The 22,238-nt window shown below is 39.3% G+C and overlaps 1 protein-coding gene across 2 annotated transcripts in view; it reads right to left on the bottom strand.

Moving 5' to 3' along the window:
- The window catches only part of TSHR (thyroid stimulating hormone receptor), a 178,368-nt gene extending 168,949 nt beyond the window's left edge, over positions 1 to 9,419 (bottom strand). For both annotated transcript variants that reach the window (XM_003408804.4, XM_010588790.3), the window contains exon 1: positions 7,800 to 9,419. In XM_003408804.4, coding sequence (XP_003408852.1) covers positions 7,800 to 7,969 — 170 coding nt within the window. In that variant the 5' untranslated portion in view covers positions 7,970 to 9,419. The remainder of the gene's footprint in view (positions 1 to 7,799) is intronic.
- Positions 9,420 to 22,238: the final 12,819 nt, after the last annotated feature.

Raw genomic sequence — 22,238 nt, 5'->3', positions numbered from 1 at the left:
AAAACCAAAACGGAAGAACACACTCGGCATTTCTCAAGCTGCTGAAAGAACTGAAGAAAAAATTCAAGCCTTGAGTTGCAATAGTGAAGGATTCTATGGGGAAAATATTAAATGATGCAGGAAGCATCAAAAGATGAAAGGAATACATTAAGTCATTATACCAAAAAGAACTGGTCAACACTCAATCAATTCAAGAGGTCGCATATGATCAGGAACCAATGGTACTGAAGGAAGAAGTCCAAGCTGCACTGAAGGCATTGGCAAAAAACAAGGCTCCAGGAATTGACAGAATATCAATTGAGATGTTTCAGCAAATGGATGCAGCACTGGAAGTGCTCATGCGTCTATGCTAAGAAATTCGGAAGACAACTACCTGGCCAACTGACTGGAAGAGATCCAATATTTATGCCTGTTCCCAAGAAAGGTGATCCAGCCAAATGAGAAAATTATTGAACAATATCATTAATGCCACACACAAATAAAATTTTGCTGAAGATCATTCCAAAGTGGCTGCAGCAGTATATTGAGAGGGAACTGCCCGAAATTCAGGCCAGATTCAGAAGAGGACGTGGAACCAGGGATATTATAGCTGATGTCAGATGGATCTTGGCTAAAAGCAGAGAATACCAGAAAGATGTTTACCTGTGTTTTATTGACTATACAAAGGCATTCTACTGTGTGGATCATAACAAATTATGGATAACATTGCAAAGGCTGGGAATTCCAGAATACTTACTTGCACTCATGAGGAACCTGTACATAGATCGAGGGGTAGTCATTAGAACAGAACAAGGGGATAACGCGTGGTTTAAAGTCAGGAAAACTGTGTGTCAGGATTGTATCCTTTCACTGTACCTATTCAATCTGAATGCTGAGCAAATAATCCGAGAAGCTGCATTATATGAAGAAGAACGGGGCATCAGGATTGAAGGAAGACTCATTAACAACCTGTGTTATACTAATGACACAACCTTGCTTGCTGAAAGTGAAGAGGACTTGAAGCACTTACTGAAGAAGATCAAAGACCACAGCCTTCAGTATGGATTACATGTTAACATAAAGAAAACAAAAATCCTTACAACTGGACAAATAAGCAACATCATAATAAACGGGGAAAAGATTGAAGTTGTCAAGGATTTCATTTTACTTGTATCCACAATCAACACCCATGGAAGCAGCAGTCAAGAAATCAAAAGACACATTGCATTGGGCAAATCTGCTACAAAAGACCTCTTTAAAATGTTGAAAAGCAAAGATGTCACCTTGAAGACTAAGGTGAGCCTGACCCAAGCCATGGTATTTTCAAATGCCACATATTCATGGGAAAGCTGAACAATGAATAAGGAAGACTGAAGAAGAATTGATGCCTTTGAATTGTGGTGTTGGCAAAGAATATTGAACATACCATGGACTGCCATGGAAGAATTACAAACAGAATGCTCCCTCGAAGCAAGGATGGCAAGACTACGTCTTACATACTTTGGACATGTTGTCATAAGGGATTGGTCCCTGGAGAAGGACAACATGCTTAGTAAAGTAGAGGGTCAGTGAAAAAGAGGAAGACCCTCAACGGGGTGGACTGACACAGTGGCTGCAACCATTGTGAGCATGGAGCAGGGTTGGGCAATGTCTCGTTCTGTAGTCAGAAGCAACTCAACGGCACCTAACAACAACAACAACAACTTATATAATAATATAAAACCTTTGAGCCAACATGTCTCAACAATGGTTCCTGTACTTTTAAAGTTGCTTTGGAACAAGGGTTAGTTAGTAGAATAGATTTTAAATGACAAAGATCTGGTTTGTTTCAGTAGGGAATGCCTTCTATAACTTCCACATATTCTTTCTTTTCCTCCTCCCTTCTACCTTGTCTCTTCCTTCTTTCCTTCCTCTTCCCCCAACCTCCTCGTTTCTGAGTTTTTACATACTTCTCAGGCCCATAGTACCCAAGGTTATTTGAGGTTTATTGGACATCACTGGTTTTCAAACTTCTTTCCCTGAAACCTCATGACCACACAGGAGGAAGGTGGCAGGGTGAGACCCACTTTCATCTGAGAGCAGTGGTTTAAGATTGTGGGCTCCGTAGCTGACTTTGTGGTCTTTCAAATCCTGGTTCCACCACTTACATCCTGTTTGATGTGGAGAAAGTTGCTTCACTTTTTTGTTCCTCAGTTTCCTCATCTATAAAATGAGGGTAATACAAAGTGCCAACTTCATGGGACTTTGCGAAGATCCAAAGGGTTAGTGCATGTAAAGTGCTGAGAACAGGGCCTCACGCAAAATAAGCACAATGTAATTGTTAGCTTTCTGTACTGACTTCTCTCATAAGCTTTCCTTTGACGAAAGAGTTTTACTGCCCCCAAAATTTTGAAAATCACTTTGCTACTATTGCATATGGTTGCAGTTATTTTTCAAATTAACATACCATTTTATTCACACTTTTCATCAATTTCCTCTTCTTTATCTCAGAATAACTTTATTCTCTAGATCATAGCCCCACACCCCCATTTCTCTCAAAGTCAGATTCCCCTTGCTGCTGTGTTTATTCAGTTATTACTCTTTGTGATTCAGTGGCTTCCCTTAGACTAGTGTCATCAGCACTACAGACATCAGAAAGGACTTAGTTCAACCCTCTCTTTTACCCAGAAGGAAACTTGGGTCCTTCTAAATGAATTATCACACCCAGCTTCATAGTGAGAGGGATGAAAAGAATGCAGACTTCCTGACTCCTATCCCAGTGCTCTTTCTCCATTGCCTTTTCTCCTCAACACTTGGTAGGATTATAAGCATGATGACTCCAAGTTCCTTTCCATTGTCAGAGGTACATCTCTCTTCGAGGACTCTTGAAATTCTGTCACTTTAAAAAAGTCCCGGAAGAAGGATGTCACTGGCCCTTTTCCACCCTGCCCCATCATGGAAATCTGAGACTAACATTCATTCTTTCATTCATTTAACATGCTTTTTTTTTTTTTTTTTGAGCACTTACATAGTTCCAGGTTCTGTGCTGGGTGCCATGAATTCAGGGTTGAATGACAGGGCCCCTGCCCTAAAAGAGCTCATATCCAGCTTGGCTAGGCACACATGGAAATAACAAGACACAGAAAAAGCACAGTGTGTGAGATCGGGTCATGCACAGAATGTTACGGCTCACCCAGCCTAGGGGTCATGAGTTAGGAGAGGCTTCCTGAAAGAATTGACACCTAATCTGGATCTAGAAGTAGGCATAAGCCACACGAAGAAAGGAGAAAAGGTGCTTTAGGCAGAGGGGACAAAACGTGGGAAGGCACGGGCAAGAAGGAGCAGATCACTTTGGGGAAAATGTCAGACGTTCTATTCAGTGCCATTAGGAGGTGAGGTAGATGAGGTTTGAGAGAAAGATGGTATTAGGTCTTGAAGGATCTGATAAGCCATACAAAAGAATTTAGAATTTTTTCCTGGAGGCCGTGAGCAGCCAATTTAGGAATTTAATAAAGAGGATGATAAGAACATATTCTATTCTGTGGTAGTAGCACAGAGAATGGAGCACTCTTTACAGTATTAATTAGTATGAACCTTCATTTGCTGATGTGGCACAACTCAAAATAAAAGAAACAGCTGTAAACATTCATTAATAATTTGAATATGGAATGTACGAATCCAGGAAAGTTGGAAGTTGTCAAAAAATGAAATGGAACACTTGAAGATTGATATTCTAGGCATGAGTGAGCTGAAATGGACTGACATTGGCCATTCTGAATTGGATAATCACATACTCTACTATGCTGGAAATGACAAATTGAAGAGGAACAGTATTGCATTCACTGTCATAAAGAACATTTCAAGATCTATACTGAAATACAAGGCTGTCAGTGATAGGATAATATCCATACACTTACAAGGAAGACCAGTTAATATGACTATTACTCAAATTTACGCATCAACCATTAAGGCCAAAGATGAATAAACTGAAGATTTTAACCAACTTCTGCAGTCTGAAACTGATCAAAAATGTAATCATGATGTATTGATAATTACTGGTGATTGGAGCATGAAAGTTGGAAACAAAGAGGAAGGATCAATAGATGGAAAACATGGCCTTGGTGATAGAAATGACGAGGGAGGTCGCATGATAGAATTTTGCAAGATCAACCACTTATTCATTGGAAACACCTTTTTTCAACAACATAAATGATGGCTATACACGTGGACCTCACCAGATGGAATAATTAAATTGCTGTCAAGTCCATCCTGACTCATAGTGACCCTATAGGACAGACTAGAACTGGCTGGTAGGGTTTCCAAGGAGGGGCTGGTGGATTTGAAATGCTGGACTTTTGGTTAGCAGCCAAGCTCTTAACCACTGTACCACCAGGGCTACAGATGGAATACACAGGAATCAAACTGACTGCATCTATGGAAAGAGATAATAGAAAAGCCCAATACCCTCAGTCAGAAGAATAAGATCAGGGGCTGACTGCAGAACAGACTGTCAATTGCTTATATGCAAGTTCAAGTTGAAGCAGAAGGAAATTAAAACAAGTTCGTGAGAGCCAAAATATGAACTTGAGTATATCCCACCTGAATTTAGAGACCTTCTCAAGGATAGATTTGATGCATTGAACACTGACTGAAGGCCAGACGAGTCGTGGAATGACATCAAGGACATCATACATGAAGAAAGCTAAAGGTCATTAAAAAGACAGGAAAGAAAAAAAAGACCAAAATAAATGTCAGAAGAGACCCTGAAACTTGCTTTTAAACATAGAGTAGCTAAAGGAAGAAATGATGACGTAAAAGAGCTGGACAGAAGATTTCAAAGGGTGGCCTGAGAAGACAAAGTAAAGGATTTATAACGAAATGTGCAAAGACCTGGAGTAGAAAACCAAAAGAGAAGAACATGCTCGGTATTTCTGAAGCTGAAAGAACTGAAGAAAAAACTAAAGCCTCAAGTCGCACTATTAAAGGATTCTATGGGCAAAATATTGAACAACGCAGGAAGCATCAAAAGAAGATAGAAGGAATACGCAGAGTCACTGTACCAAAAAGAACTGATCAATATTCAACCATTTCAGAAGGTAGCATACGATCAAGAGCTGATGGTACTGAAGGAAGAAGTCTACGCTGCACTGAAGGCACTGGTAACAAACAAGACTCCAGGAACGATGTAATACCAATTGAGCTGTTTCAACAAATGGATCCAAGGCTGGAAGCGCTTACTGGTCTATGCCATGAAATTTGGCTACCTGGCCAACCAACTGAAAGAGATCCATATACACGCCTATTCCAAAGAAAGGTGATCCAACAGAATGCAGAAATTATCAAACAATATCATGATTAATATCACATGCGAGCAGTGGTGTCCCTATGAGTGTGTGGGGTGTGTAGACTGCACTGGGTGACACTATCAGAGGGGGTGTCACCAAAATGACTGTCTATAAAGTTTTTGTTCAGTGTTCCAGCAGAAATTTATTTTTTTATAAAAATATCCCTGTCAGTTATAGCAACAAAAACATTTTTTCATAAGTACTGACACATTTTACATGTATCAGTATACCTACAAGGCTAAATCTCTATGCTTATTTACTTTTTGAGCCTTCTAATGCCCTCCGGTCAGAGGTGTCATTATTACCTAATTACAATGACGCTTTGAATCATGTGCTACAAGTACGTGCTGTTGTTTTCGTTGCTCCTGGTGTTTTTACAGTCACTGATTTTGTCAAATTCTGTATGGTATGGGAGGAGGCCCAAGGGCGAGTGATACCATGAGTTACCACACTAAGTGATACCAACCCTAGCGATGCCACTGCATGCGAGTAAAATTATGCTGAAGATAATTAAAAAATGACTGCAGCAGTGCATCCACAGGAAACTGCCAGAAATTTAAGCTGGATTCAGAGGAGGACATGGAACCAGGGATATCATTGCTGATGTCAGATGGATCCTGGCTGAAAGCAGAGAATACCAGAAAGATGTTTATCTGTGTTTTATTGACTATGCAAAGGGATTCAGTTGTGTGATCATAATAAATTATGAATGGAAATTCCAGAACACTTATTTGTACTCATGAGGAACTTACACATAGACCAAGAGGCAGTTGTTTGATCAGAACAAGAGGATACTGCATGGTTTAAAATCATGAAAGGTAGCATCAGGGTTGTATCTTTTCACCATATTTATTCAATCTGTATGCTGAGCAAATAGTCCAGGAAACCGGACTATGTGAAGAAGAATGTGGCATCAGGCTTGGAGGAAGACTTATTAACAATCTGCAATATGCAGATGACACAACCTTGCTTACTGAAAGTGAAGAGGTCTTGAAGCACTTACTGATGAAGATCAAAGACCACAGCCTTCAGTATGGAATACACCTCAGCATAAAGGGAAAAAAAAAAATCCTCACAACTGGACCAATAAGTAAAATTATGATAAATGGAGAAGAGATTGAAGTTGTAAAGGGTATCATTTTACTTGGATCCACAATCAACACCCATGGAAGTAGCAGTCAAGAAATCAAATACCATATTGCACTGGGCAAATCTGCCGGAAAAGACTGCTTTTAAAAAGCAAAGATGTCACTTCGAGGACTAAGGTGTACTTGACCCAAGCCATTGTATTTTCAATTGCCTCATACGCATGAGAAAGCTGGACAATGAATAAGGAAGACCAAAGAAGAACTGATGCATTTATACTATGGTGTTGGCGAAGAATATTGAATATATCACGGGACTGCTAGAAGGATGAGCAAATCTCTCTTGGAAGGACCGACCACAGCCGGAATGCCCTTTAGAAGCGATGATGGCAAGACTTCATCTCATGTACTTTGGACATGTTATAAGGAGGGACCAGTCCCTGGAGAAGGACATCATGCTTAGTAAATTAGAGGATCAGCAAAAAAGAGGAAGACCCTCAATGAGATGGAGTGACACAGAGACTGCAACGGTGACCTCAAGTATAACAATGATTGTGAAGGTGGCTGTGAGTTGAAACAGACCGGAAGGCACCTAACAACAACAACAGGTTGTTTTACTGTTTCATTTCAACCACTCAAAAGTGCTTTTTTTTTCCTCCCTTAATCTTGACCACAATTGCCCTTTAAATAGTCATTGATTTAGATTTCTGTTAAAGAACAGACATACAAAACTTATTGAAAATCAGGTTTCTGATTTGGTACCATTTAACACTCAGATGAAAATGTATTTTATGAAATGTTATCCCTTTGCATCTATACCAGGCCTACATCCCAAAGGGGAGGTCTGGAGGCACCATATTAGTGGGAGGACAGTTCTCATTTGAGTAAGGAACTCTACACATCATATAAAGGGTTTATTTAAAAAGGAGCCCCTCATTAAATCTTTGTCAACTATTTGATCAATCAGCAGAATTGCTAAGATAATTTCTCACCTACCCTAGAAAGGCTAAAAGGAGAAATGCATTTCTGCAATCTTTCACTACTCAGTAAATTTCAAGTTTCAAAAGATCAGCTTTGTGTTGCTATTAATCTTATTAATATGTGAAGTTTAATTAAGATTCAGCCAGGGCTAAGAGAAAAGGAAAATGAAGAATAGCAGCTCCTTAGAATAACTCTTACTTTCATCTTGTACCAAAGTTTTGTTACCTTTTCCTGCCTTACGAATAACTAAAGTGTCAGCTATTATACCCTCCTAATTTTTTTTTTTTTTAAGTATGAGCGACTGAGTTTTTTACCCACTAAACATACAGGGCCCTCTTCACCTTCTCCCAAGCTGTTTTTGCACACTCTGTCCACCTTTCCAGCAGCCCTTGGCCTCTGGGTCCTACCCTCTCCTCTCCCAGGTACTCACAGAGTCTCCGTACTGGCCGGAAGGCTGGGGATGCGGTGAATATCCTTGCAGGTGACTCTGAAGTCGTCGTCCTGGCGGCACTCACAGGGCGGAGGGGAACACTCCTTTCCCCCCAGGTTCCTGGGCAGGGCGAGCAGCAGCACCAGCTGCAGCAGGGACTTCTGCCTCATTTTCCCCGGACCCCCAGGCTACTTCTTCATCCTCCACTACTGCCTCATTCCCAGCCTAGAGCGCCTCCGGTTCCCCCTCGGCTGAAGGAGATGGGAAACGGGAGGGGCAAAAGAAGGGAGGGCTCTTGTAGGGGCTGTGACCTCACCACAAAAGAGGAGGCTGGAGAGGGGGAAGAAGAGGCTCTTAAGTGCTCTGCTTCCCTAGGCAACTCTCCATCCAAACAAGCTACTTGCTTCACTTCCCTTGCCTTGAGCCACGCAGCCCGCGCCCGCTCCGTGTGTTCCCTGACCCCTGACACCGGTCTAGGCTGTCGCCTACTGCTTTGCAACGTTACCTACTTTCCAATCGCTACCCCTTCTTGCCCCACGTGCTCCTCCCCTCAGTTCCCTCCAAAGCCTAGTTTAGACTGCCCTTCCTTTCCTCCTCACGAAACCCAAAGGCCCACCTTTTTGGGTGGGTAGCCCCTAAAAGCGCTGCCTGCCTGGGACCCACCCGCGCGGACTTTCTCTCCAGAAAGTCTCCGCTGGACCTAACCCAGAGCAGTCCCAGAGCGGACAGTTCCCAGGCGAACTGGTGTCCTGCAGAACTATAGCTCCTCCTGCCCTAAGACACCTCTGCTGAGAGTCGGAGGGAACACTGGCCAGCCCGGGGTTCAGCCGAAGCCGGGGCGCGATGGCCCAGCAGCTCTCCGCAGCTCCCCAACTTCAGCGCTAACAGAGGACCGCTTGGCCGCGAGCAGCCTATCTCGCGCAGAGATGGTCGCCAGAAGTCGCCTGGTGGCGCCCGGCGCCCACTGCAACGGGGTGGATTATCAGAGGCAGGTCAGGAATTGGGCTGTGGGGCCATCTGCTGTGGAGAAACGGGAACGACAGAAGTTCCGGGTGCCTTGAGTGGAACCCTGAATCCAGCTTTGTGACACGGGTTTGAAGTCTTCCTGAACTCTGGTTTGTCCAGCAATTGTTTGAGCCCATTTTCCCAGAAGATGGGAAGAAGAGGAATACTTAAATGGCACGCCATCATCTATTCATTATTTTTCACACAGTAGCCAAAACGATGATCAAAAATATAAATCAGATCTTGCCGATTTCCCTCTTAAGAGCCTTCAATTTCTTCCTGTTCCCCTTGGGGTTGATAAGGGATAAAATCAAAACAGAGACACTGACCTATTTGTAAAATGACTGAGCTAACTATAAGAGCTCAATGTAACCTTTCCTCCAGGCCCTACCTTTGCTGCCTAGGAACCAACCCCTATTACTGTTAAGGAAGTAAGTTTCTTTGCAGTCAGGCTGAAGAATGTGAATACCTCATGGAAATACATTTGTTCCCTGATGGAAACTATTTGTTCCCAATCTCCTTCAGGGGCTGACACTCTGAGCAAGATAACTTTTAACAGACCACTCCTAAGAATTTCCATCCTGTCATTTGCTTTGTGACCAACATGAAGCACCCCCTTTGACCCCATGTCTTTCAATTGTGTCTTTTAGCCAGTCAGTGTGTTCATGTAACCAATAATGTCAGAGTATGCTTTATTTTGTCTTGCATCCTATGGTAAAATCACCACAAAGTTATAGTAAAATAAGAAGAAAGATTTTATTCAGCATATGTTCCAAGAAGCAAAAGTGAGAAATGGACAAGTATGCTGCCAGGGCCATTGGCTGCCCGAGTCCAAGGAATGTGACAAAACAGGCAAAAGTAGGAAACAGATAAGCACGCTACCAGAGCTATGTCTGTCTGGGTCTGGGGAATGTTGCAGAATCATCAGTATGTATCGACCTTAAAAATGGGTAAAATTATTAAAAGTTTCACCTTCTCACAGATTGGCTAATAGCTACTAAATCACTGTGATTCTACGTTCTGAATAGTCTTTCTTAATAATCAGTGGTACAAGCTTCAGTAATGACAGTCAGGAGGGTCTTCATTGGTCCAACAATCTTAAAAAAAAACAATCTTACTATGTACTAAATGCTCATAGAAAAAGATAAGAGTGGAAAATACGTGGGTCTTTTGTGTTCTAAGTATTTGTTTATGATAAAGGATCCCTAAAAGATGTTTTCCAAGATTGTCCCAGTCATTGTTCTTATACCTCAGGGCCCAGTTGATGTGTCCTTGTGAGTTCTTCTGAGATTGGAGGTAACACATTGATGATCAAAACCTGGACTCAGTTGGCCTCCTTAGATGGTGGCCATGGCATCTTTAAACACACGTTACCGGTTTTCCACGGGATACCATCTGATTCTTTAGAAGGATCTTAAGTAAGAGTGACGTTCTCACCAGTTGCACTGCAGAAATGAGCAAAGTCAGTGTACATCAACGTTTTAGCCCAACCCTTTCAAGTGTGTAAGACAATAGAAGATAAGTTTTATTATGCTTAATACTACCAGGATGCAGACTATTATTATTCCTTGCAATAGTGTTCTACCCATGTACTTAGTTCTGATGGTAATCAACCTAATAAATCCGGTGTTCGTAGGGGTGTTATAGTATGTAACCGAGTAGCTTGCTGTCTAATTCTATGTATATCCTGTTCTATTTCTTCTGTGTTATTTATCCAAATGCAACAAGAGATATTTGCTACAGCACAGACTCCACCTTCTTGGGCTAATAAAAACCCTAAGGCTATTCTGTTATCTAATGCCATCTTAGCTAATGAGGTCAGAGATCGCAGTTGTGTTTCCATCCCATTAGCTACTTTGTCTGCTATTTGTCCCATACCCAAAAAACCCAGTGCCATAAAAAAAAAAAAAAATAGTGATTGATAAATTTCCTAAAGGTTTATTGAGGGCCATCTTGGAGGCTGGCTACCAGATCACCCTTCACAGCTATCTTGACAAGCTACTTCTAATATAATATCCTTGTATAGTTGTTGTTGTTCTTGTTGTGTGCCATTGAGTCAGCTCTGATTCATAGATACCCCATGTGACAGAGTAGAACTGCCCCATAAGGTTTTCTTGGCTATATATAATCTGTATGGAAACAGATTACCAGGTCTTTTTCCTGCGGAGCTCCTGGGTGTGTTCAAATCGCTAGCCTTTCGGCTAACAGCCCAGTGCCTAACATTTGTGCCATCTGGGCTCCTTCCTTATATAGTAGGTGGATATATTTATTCACTTTTTTAAGATGTAGAAATGAGTGGTAGAATTCACCAGTGAAGCCATCTAGAACTTGAGCTTTCTTTTTTGGAAGGTTAAAAACTACAAATTCAATTTTTTTTTTTTTTTTGTAAAGGATATGAATACTTTTATTTTTCTCGGTTCATGTTGCCAAATTGTTTTAAAAAGGGTTGTAAAAATGTATAGTCAATGACCAAGTATGAGAATGTCATATCATCATTAGCATTGGGTATTTTCATTAGAATTTTATTTATTAACAACTTTAAAACAAAAAACTCCATTATTTTTGTTTGCATTTCTTTACTTATAAGTGAAATTGACGATTTTTGTTTTAAAAGCAGTTGTATTTCTTTTGTTATCTGTTCGTATCCTCTTTTTATATAATTGTTTCATAAACATTTTTGAAATTTATGCTTTTTTAATATATATGAAATCTCTTAGCTTTATTGCTCCTCCCTTTCCAACTTCTAATTTTTGTTTGAGTTATTTATTAGAGTTAAAACGGTCAGAGGATTGTTGGTGTCACAGTCTGCCTTCCTTTCCCTACCCTCTGATAAGAATACTTCTTCAATATAAATATTGATTTCATTGTTTTAAAATTCCTTTTTTTTTTTTTACTTTAGATGAAGGTTTACAGGGCAAACAAGTTTCTCATTAAACAATTAATACACATATTGTTTTGTGACATTTGTTGCCAACCCCACAACATGTCAACACTCTCATCTTCTGGACCCTGGGTTCCCTATTACCAACTTTCCTGTTCCTTCCTGCCTTCTTGTCCCTGTGCCTGGGCTGGTGTTACCTATTCACTCTTGTTTAAGCATTTTAAAATTCTTTTCTTTCCCCTCCGGAGGGTGTTTTTTTTTTTTTTTTTTACTTTAGATGAAGTTTTACAGAACGAACTAGCTTCTCATTAAACCGCTAGTACACATATTGTTTTGTGACATTGGTTACCAACCCCAAAACATGTCAACACTCTCCCTTCTAGACCTTGGTTTCCCTATCACCAGTTTTCCTGTCCTTTCCTGCCTTCTAGTCCTTGCCCCTGAGCTGGTTGTGCCCCTTTAGTCTCATTTTGTTTTAAGGGCCTGCTTGGAATCTTTGGCTAAAGGGTGAACCTCAGGAGTCACTTCATTACTGAGCTAAAAGGGTGTCCAGGGGCCATACTCTTAAGGTTTCTCCAGTCTGTCAGGCCAGTAAGTCTGGTCTTTATTTGTGAGTTAGAATACAAATTCAGCTTTTGAAAATAGATATACGGACACAATACCAAGACAAAATTTATGAAAGAAAAAATTGATAAGTTGGACTGCATTAAAATAAAAAAAAACTTCTGGTCTATGAAAGGCACTGTTAAAGAAAAGTCAAGCCACAGACTGGGAGAAATACATACCTGATATTTGCATAACACAATCTGATAATGACTTGTAACCAAAATATGCAATGAACTATTAAAATGGAACAATAAAAAAACAAATACTCCATTTACAAAATGGGCGGAAGATCAGAACAGACTTCACCAAAGACTGTGTAACAACCTGTAACAACAACCAGTTGCCATTCAGTCAATTCCAACTAATAGTGATCCTATAGGATAGAACAGAACTGCCTCATAGGGTTTCCAAGGAGTGGCTGATGGATTTAAAGTGCTGACTTTTGGTTAGTAGTCGTAGCTTGCCGTAGTTCTTAACCACCTTGCCACCAGGGCTCCAAAGAATATATAGTGATGGCAAATAATAAGCTAAAATGATACTCAACATCATATGTCATTAGAGAATTACAAATTAAAACAACAATGAGTTACCACTACACACCTACTAGAATATCTAAAATACAAAAAAACTGGCAATACCAAATGCTATCGAGAATGTGAAATGACAGGAACACTCAGTCACTGCTGGTAGGAATGCAAAATGGTACAGCCATTTTGGAAGAAAGTCTGGCAGATTCTTCCAGTGCTAAACATGGACTTACCATATGATCTAGCAATTGCACTCCCAAGTATTTACCCAAATGAGTTGAAAATGTATATCTACACAAAAACATAAATGTTTATAGCAGCTTTATTCATAATTGCCAAAAATTGGAAGCAACCAAGATGTCCTTCAATAGGGGAATGGATAAACACACTGTGATACATCCATACGATGGAGTATTATTCAGTGATAAAAAGAAATGAGCTATCAAGATACTATAAAACTTGAAGGAACCTTAAATGTATATTGTTAAGTGAAAGAAAAGTCTGGAAAACTATATACTGTATGATTCCAAATATATAACATTCCAGAAAAGACAAAATTATAGAGACATTGAAAAGATCAGTGGTGGCCAAGGGTTCAGGGAGCAGCTAAGGATGTGACTAGGTGGAGTACAGAGCAGAGTAGATGAAATTATTCTGCATGATACTGTGTTGGTGAATACATGACATGCACTTGTCAAACCCCATAAAACTGTACACAAGGTGTGAACCCTAATGTAAACTATGGACTATAGTTAAAAATAATGTATCAATATTGGTTCATCAGTTGTAACAAATGTACCAGACTGAGGCAAAATGTTAATAATAAGAGAAACTATGAGAGAGCGCAGGGAGTAGGGAGGGTGTATGGTGAATCTGTGCTTTCTGCACAATTTTTCTGTAAACCTAAAACTGCTCTAAAACATAAAGTCTACTTAAAAATAGATACGGGGCTGTTCAAACTAATTCTTCTTGAGGCAGCTATGGTAGTTTGTGTCTTATAAGGATTGTGTCCATTTCACCAAAGTTGTATTTATTGGTACAAATTTCATAATATTCTCTTATCAACACTTTGATATTTATATAATCTTTAACGATGTAGTGATGTAGAGACCATACCTGACATTGGTAATTTGTGGCTTCTCTCTTTTTTTTCCTGGCTAGCATTAGTCTCCTGATTAGTATTAGTGTTACAGGGACACTGGAAGCTATGCCACCAGTATTTCAAATACCAGCAGGGCCACCCTTGGTGGACAGGTTTCAGCAGAGCTTCCAGACTAAGACAGACTAGAAAGAAGGACCTGGCGATCTACTTCTGAAAAAAATTAGCCAGTGAAAATCTTATAAGTAGCAGTGGAGCATTATCTGATATAGTGCCAGAAAATGAGCCCCTGAAGTTGGAAGTCACTCAAAACACAACTGGTAAAGAGCTACCTCCTCAAAGTAGAGTAGACTGTAATGACATGGATGGAGTAAAGCTTTTGAGAACCTTCGTCACTGATGTGACACAACTCAAAATGAGAAGAAACAGCTGCAAACATCCATTAATAATTGGAACGTAAAATGTATGAAGCATGAATCTGGGAAAATTGGAGACTGTAAAAAATGAAATAGAACACATAAAGATCAATATCTTAGGCATTAGTGAGCTGAAATGGCCATTTTTAATCAGACAATTATATGGTTTACTATGCCAGGAATGACAAATTAAAGAGGAATGGGTGTTACATGTATTGTCAAAAAGAACATTTTAAGATCTATCCGGAAGTACAACACTGTCAGTGATAGGATAATATCCATACACCTACAAGGAAGACCAGTCAATATGACTATTATTCATATTTATGCACCAATCACTAGGGCCAAAGATGAAGAAATAGAAGATTTTTATCAACTTCTGCAGTCTGAAATTGATCAAACATGCAATCAAGATGTATCCATAATTACTGGACTTTGGAATGCCAAAGGTGGAAATAAAGAAGAAGGACTGGTAGTTGGAAAATAAGGCCTTGGTGGTAGAAATGAAGCCAGAGATCACATGATAGAATTTTGCAAGACCAACGATTTCTTCATTGCAAATACCTTTTTTCACCAACATAAATGGCAACTATACATGTGGACCTTGCCAGAAAGAATACACAGGAATCAAATTGACTACACATTTGGGAACAGAGGATGGAAAAGCTCAATATCGTCAGTCAGAACAAGGTCAGGGGCCGACTGCAGAACAGACCACCAATTGCTCATATCCAAGTTCAAGTTGAAACTGAAGAAAATTAGAACAAGTCCATAAGAGCCAAAGTATGACCTTGAATATAGCCCATCTGGATTTAGAGACCATCTCAAGAACAGATTTGATGCGTTGAACACTAATGACTGAAAACCAAACGAGTTGTGGAATGACATCAAGGACATCATACATGAAGAAAGCAAGAGCTCGTTAAAAAGACAGGAAAGAAAGAAAAGACCAAAATGGATGTCAGAAGACACTCTGAAACTGGCTCTTGAATGCTGAGTAGCTAAAGTAAAAGGAAGAAATGATGAAGTAAAAGAACTGAACAGAAGATGTCGAAGGGTGGCTTGAGAAGACAAAGTATTATAATGACATATGCAAAGACCTGGAGATAGAAAACCAAAAGGGAAAAATACACTTGGCATTTCACAAGCTGAAAGAACTGAAGAAAAAATTGAAGCCTTAAGTTGCAATAGTGAAGGATGCTACAGGGAAAAATCAAACGATGCAGGAAGCATCAAAAGATGGAAGGGTTACACAGAGTACCTATACCAAAAAGAATTGGTAGATGTTAAACCATTTCAGGAGGTAGCATATGATCAGGAACCAATGGTACTGAAGGAATAGGACCAAGCTGCACTAAAGGCATTGGCGAAAAACAAGGCTCCAGGAATTGGCAGAATATCAATTGAGATGTTTCAACAAAGGAATGCATCACTGGAAGTGCTCGCTCATCTATGCCAAGGAATTTGGAAGACAGCTACCTGGCCAATTTGCCGGAAGAGATCCATCTTTATGCCTCTTCCAATTGAATGCAGAAATTATTGAACAACGCTAATATCATACACAAATAAAATTTTGCTGAAGATCACTTAAAAGCAGCTACAGTAGTATATCGACAGAGAACTGCCAGAAATTCAGGCCTGATTCAGAAGAGGATGTGGAACCAGGGATATCAATGCTGGTGTCAGATGGATCCTGGCTGAAAGCAGAGAATACCAGAAAAATGTTTACCCATGTTCTATTGATCATAAAAGCTGAAGAAAATTAAAACATGTCCGCTAGAGCCAAATTAGGACCTTGAGTATATCCAACTGAATTTAGAGACCATCTCAAGAATAGATTTGATGCACTGAACACTAATGACTGAAGACCAGACAAGTTGTGACATGACATCAAGGACATCATAAATGAAGAAAGAAAAGATCATTAAAAAGACAGGAAAGAAAGACCAAAATGGATGTCAGAAGAGACTCTGAATCTTGCTCTTGAACGTTGAGTAGCTAAAGCGAAAGGAAGAATTGATGAAGTAAAAGAGCTGAATAGAAGATTTCAAAGGGGGGCTTAAGAAGACAAAGTAAAGTACTATAATGAAATGTGTACAGATCTGGAGTTAGAAAACCAAAGGGGAATAACAGACTCAGTGTTTTTCTAGCTGAAAGAACTGAAGAAAAAATTCAAGCCTCGAGTTGCAACACTGAAGGATTTTACAGGGAAAATATTGAACAACACATCTTCACCAAAAGAAGATGAAGGGAATACATGGAGTCAGTGTACCAAAAAGAATTGGTCAATGTTCAACCATTTCGGGAGGCAGCATATGATCAAGAACTGGTGATACTGAAGGAAGAAGTCCAAGCTGCAGTGAAGGTATTGAAGAAAAACAAGGCTCCAGGAATTGATGGAATACCAACTGAGATGTTTCAACAAATGGATGTGGCACTGGAGATGCTCAATTGTCTATGCCAAGAAATTTGGAAGACAGCCGCCTGGACAAATGACTGGAAGAAATCCATATTTGTGCCCATTCCAAAGAAAGGTAATCCAACAGAATGTGTAAATTATTGAACAATATCACACACAAGTAAAATTATGCTGAAAATCATTCAAAAGCAGTTGCAGCAGTACATCAACAGGGAACTGCCAGAAATTTAAGCCAGATTGAGAAAAGAATGTGGAACAAGGAATATCATTGCTGATGACTGATGGATCATAGCTGAAAGCAGAGAATACCAGAAAGATGTTTACCTGTGTTTTATTGACTATGCAAAGGCATTCAGATGTGTGCATCGTAACAAATTATGGATAGCATTGCGAAGAATGGAAATTCCAGAGCACTTAATTGTGCTTATGCCCTGTACTTAGACCAAGAGGCAGTCATTCATACAGAACAAGGGGATACCGTGTGGTTTAAGTCAGGAAAGGTGGGCTTCAGGGTTGTATCCTTTCGCCATACTTATTCAGTCTGCATGCTGAGCAAATAAACTGGGAAGCTCAAATATATGAAGGAGAACGTGGCATCAGGATTAGAGGATTACTCTTTAACAATTTACAATATGCAGACGACACAACCTTGCTTGTTGAAAGTGAAGAGGACTTGGAGTACTTGCTGATGAAGATCAGACTATAGCCTTCAGTGTAGGTTGCACCTCAACAAAAGACAACAAAAAAAACCTCACAAATGGACCAATAAGCAACATCATGATAAATGGAGAAAAGATCGAAGTTGCCAAGGCCTTCATTTTACTTGGATCCACAGTCAACGCCCATGGAAGCAGCAGTCGAGAAATCAAACCATGTGTTGAATTGGGCCAATCTGCTGTAAAGACCTCTTTTAAAGTGTTAAAAGGCAAAGACATCACTTTAAGGACTAAGGTGTGCCTGACCCAAGACATGGTATTTTCAATTGCCTCATATGTATGTAAAAGCCAGACAAGGAATAAGGAAGACTGAAGAAGAATTGATGCCTTTGAATTATGGTATTGGCAAAGAATATTGAATATATCATAAATTGACAGAAGAATGAATAAATCTGTCTTGGAAGAAGTACAGCTGGAATGCTCCTTGGAAGCGAGGATGGTGAGACTTAGTCTCATATACTTTGGACATTGTCATGGATTGAATTGTGTCCCCCCCCCCCAAAAATATGCCAACTTGGTTAGGCCATGATTCTCAGTATTGTGTGGTTGTCCTCCATTTTGTGATTGTAATTTTATATTAAGAGGATTAGGGTGGGATTGTAACAGCACCCTTACTCAGGTCACCTCCCTGATCCAATGTAAAGGGAATTTCCACCTTTTATTTCTAAGGAGATGAAAGGAAAGGGAAGCAAGCAGAGAGTTGGGGATTTCAAATGCCAAGAAAGTAGGACCAGGAGCAGAACATGTCCTTTGGACCTGGGGTCCCTGCACATGAGAAGCTCTTCGACCAGGGAAAGACTGGGGACAAGGACCTTCCTCCAGAGCTGACAGAGAGAAAAATTCTTCCCCTGGAGCTGACATCCTGAATATGGACTTTTAGCCTACTTTTTACTGTGAGGAAATGAATTCCTCTTTGTTAAAGCCATCCACTTGTGGTATTTCTGTTACAGCAGCACTCCGTAACTAAGACAGACATGTTATCAGGAGGGATCAGTCCCTGGAGAAGTACATCATGCCTGGTAAATTGGAGGGTCATTGAAAAAGAGGAAGACCCCCAACGAGATGGATTGACACAGTGGCTGCAGGTTTATCCATTTTATTATTTTCAAGGAAACAACTTTTTGTCTTATTGATTTTCCTATTATTTTTCTCTTTTCTATTTCACTGATTTATGTTCTGATCTTTATTATTTCCTTTCTTCTGCATACTTTCGGTTTAATTTGCTCTTCTTTTCCTAGATTCTTAAGGTGAAGGCTGAGGTCATTGAGATCTTTTTTTCTTTGATAATACAGGTTTAGAGTGCTGTAGACGTAGCTACAAGTACTACCCTAGAGTTATCCCAAAGATTTTGGTATATATGATTTCATTTTCCTTGTGTTCAAAATATGTTCTTATTTTTTTGGTTTCTCATTTGATTCATAGGTTGTTTAGAAGTGTGTTATTTAGCCATATATTGGAATTGACTCAAAAGCCTTTTTTTTTTTAATTTAGTTTCCAAGTATTTGGGCATTTTCCTGATGTCTTTCTGTTACTGATTTCTCAATTTAATTATGGAGACAGAACATAGATTGTATGATTTAAAACCTTTTAAATTTACCGAGACTTGTTTTATGGCTCAGAATATGATCTATCTTGATCAATGTTCTATGTACACTTGAAAAAATGTATATTCTTCTCTTGGATGGCATGTTCTATAAGTGTGAATTAGGTTAAGTTGCTAACAGTGTTGTTTGAGTCTTCTATGTATTTCTGATTTTTCAGTCTACTTGTTCTCTCAATTATCTTGTTATTGAGTACTGAAACTTTTGACTGTAATTGAGGATTTTTCTCCTTTTTCCCCCTCGCATGTCTATCAGTGTTTGATTCATGTATTTTGAAGCTCTGTTAGTAAGTGCATAAATGTTTAGGATTATTTTGTTTTCTTGGTGAGTTGGCTTCTTTGTCATTATTAAATGACCTTTTTTATTCCTTGTGATAGATACCCTTTGATCTTTAATCTACTTTGTCTGATATTGATAGAGCCAATCCAGCTTTATTTTGATTAGTCTTACCTTGGCATTCTTCTTTCATTCTTTTGGTTTTAATCTCTCTGTGCCTTTATATTTAAAGTGCATTTGTTATAAACAGCATATAGTGGGTCTTGCTTTCAATCAGCCTTACAATCTCTGCTTTTAATTGGGTTGTTCAGTCCCTTTACATTTGATATCATTATTTATGTAGGTTTAAATCCATAATTTTTCTGTTAGGCTTCTCTTTGTTCTACCTATTCTTTTATCTTCCTCCCTTTTGTTTTTCTTCCTCCTTTTGGGTTAATTCAGAAATTTTCATGATTCCATTTTATCTCCTCTGTTGACTTTTAGCTAAAACTCCATTAATTATGAGGCATTTCAATGTGATGAGAATAGTCACTATTCTTTGCTTGGTATGAGTGCCAGGGACTTTTCTCCTCAATCCTGTCAGATGATTCTTGCTCTCTGGACTTAGGTCGTTTGTTCACATGCGTTTTCAAATCAGTACTCTGCTGAATATTCCGTGGGGAACCTTCACAGTTCTCTGGAACTCGCTCTCTGGTTTGCTCTCTGTACAGTTCTCTCCTCTCTTACAGTTTGTCTTGCAAACTCTAGCTGCTTTGGTCTCCCCAGATCCTCAGGTCTGTCTCCTCAATTCAGGGCAATCTAAGAGCTTCTGTCTTGGTTCCCCTTCTTGGTATCTTGGCCTGAAAATTTTCTTAAGGCAGTTATGGCTATTATAAGTTCTACTTAATTTTTCTCCTGCCTCTCAGGGATTGCTGTCCTCCTGTGCATGCTGTCCACAGTTTTTATATGTCTATGAGGTCACATTGGTTGATCGTGGCCTTTAGATCTTCTGTATCTTGAGTTTCTTTCTAGATGTTCTGTCTTTTAGTGAGAGTGGTGTGTTGAAGTCTCATACTATTATTGTGGAACTATCAGTTTCTCTTTTCAGTACTGTTAGAGTTTATGTATTTTGGAGCCCTGTCATTGGGTGCACGGATATTTATCGTGGTTATGTCCTCATGGTGGATTGTCCCTTTAATCATTTTATAATGCCCTTCTTTGTTTTTCATGGTGGATTTTGTTTTAAAGTCTATTTTGTCTGTGATTAGTATTGCCACTCTTGCTCTTTTTTGGTAGCTGTTTGCTTGATATATATTTTTTCCATCCTTTGAGTTTTAATAAATTTGTTTTTGTTTCTAAAGCATATCTGTTGTAGAAAACATGTTTATGGGTCCTTTTTTTTTTTTTTTAAATCCATTCTGTCACTCTCTGTCCCTTTGTGGGTGCATTTAAGCCATTTACATTCGGTGTGATTATTGACAGGCATGAGTTTATTGCTATCATTTTGTAGTGCTTTTTTGTGGTGCTGATGTTTTCTTTGTCCCTCTTACCCTTCTGTGCTGAATTCCTTTTTGTTTGTGTATTTTTTTCATTTCTTTTTGTAGATTTTGTGTTTACTGAGACTTTTATGTTTTTCTTCTTTATTTTGATGAGTGGGTTTGTTAACTTTCTTCATGGTTACCTTGACATTTTCTCCTATCTTCCTAAATTTAAACCAGCCTTTCATTATTTGATAATGCCTTGACTTGCTCCTTATTTGCAAATTCTATGTCTATGCCATTTATTCCCTCTTTTATTGTTGTGACATTGTTGTCATTTACAGATTGATGTCTCTGGTTCCATTTTTTTTTCTTTTTTAGTTTTGCTTTATCCTTGGGAGTTCATTATCTAGGTTGGTATCTGGCTGATGCTGTCTTATATGCTAGATTGAGGTTGTTGTCTGATGTTGTTGGTTCACTAAATGAAGGACTCCCTTTAATAATTCTCATAAGTTTGGCTTGGTTTTTAAGTGTTCGCTTAATTTCTGTTTATCTGGAAATGTCCTAATTTTGCCATCATACTTGAGTGAGAATTTTGCAGGATATTATTCTTGGGAAAACCTGGTGGCCTAGTGGTTAAGTGCTATGGCTGCTAACCAAAAGGTCAGCAGTTCATATCCTCCAGGTGCTCCTTGGAAACTCTATGGGGCAGTTCTACTCTGTCCTATAGGGTTGCTATGAGTCAGAATTGACTCGATGGCAGTGGGTTTGGTTTGGTTTTGGGATATTATTCTTGATTGGTAGTTATTTTCTTTCAAGATTTTATGTATGTCATTCCATTGCACCCTTGCCTGCGTGGTTTCTGCTGAGTAATCAGAGCTTAGTATTATTGTTTTCCCTCTGTATGTGGCTTTTCACTTTTCTCAAGCTGCTTTCAGAATTCTTTCTTCGTCTTTGGTTTTAGGGAGTGTGATTATGATATGTCTTGGTGTTTTTCTTTTGGGATCTACCCTATATGGCGCTCGTTGGGCTTCTTGGATAGTCAGCTTTTCATCTTTCACGATGTTACGGACTTTTTCTGTCAGCAGTTCTTCAATGATCCTCTCTGTGTTTTCCATTTTCTCCCCCTGTTCTGGACCTCTGATCACATGCAAATTTTGCTTTTGATTGTATCCCACGTTGTTCTCAGGGTTTCTTAATTTTTCTTTGTTCTTTTCTCTGATTTTTCCTCAAAGTGTTATCCAAGGATTTGTCTTCAATTTTGCTATTCTGTCTTCCATTGTTTCAAATTTGCTGCTAAAACCTTCTTTTACAGTGTCCATTTCTGAAATCGTTGTTGTTTATCTCTTGGATTTCTAACTGCTGTTTTTGTATGATTTCTACTTGTTTATTTATTTTGACATTTTATTCCTGTATTATTTTCCTGAATTCTTCCT

The sequence above is a fragment of the Loxodonta africana genome, chromosome 10 (assembly GCF_030014295.1).
Source record: "Loxodonta africana isolate mLoxAfr1 chromosome 10, mLoxAfr1.hap2, whole genome shotgun sequence".
NCBI lineage: Eukaryota > Metazoa > Chordata > Mammalia > Proboscidea > Elephantidae > Loxodonta > Loxodonta africana.
Note: the sequence above shows the minus strand (reverse complement) of the source record. Positions and strands in the feature narration are given on the sequence as shown.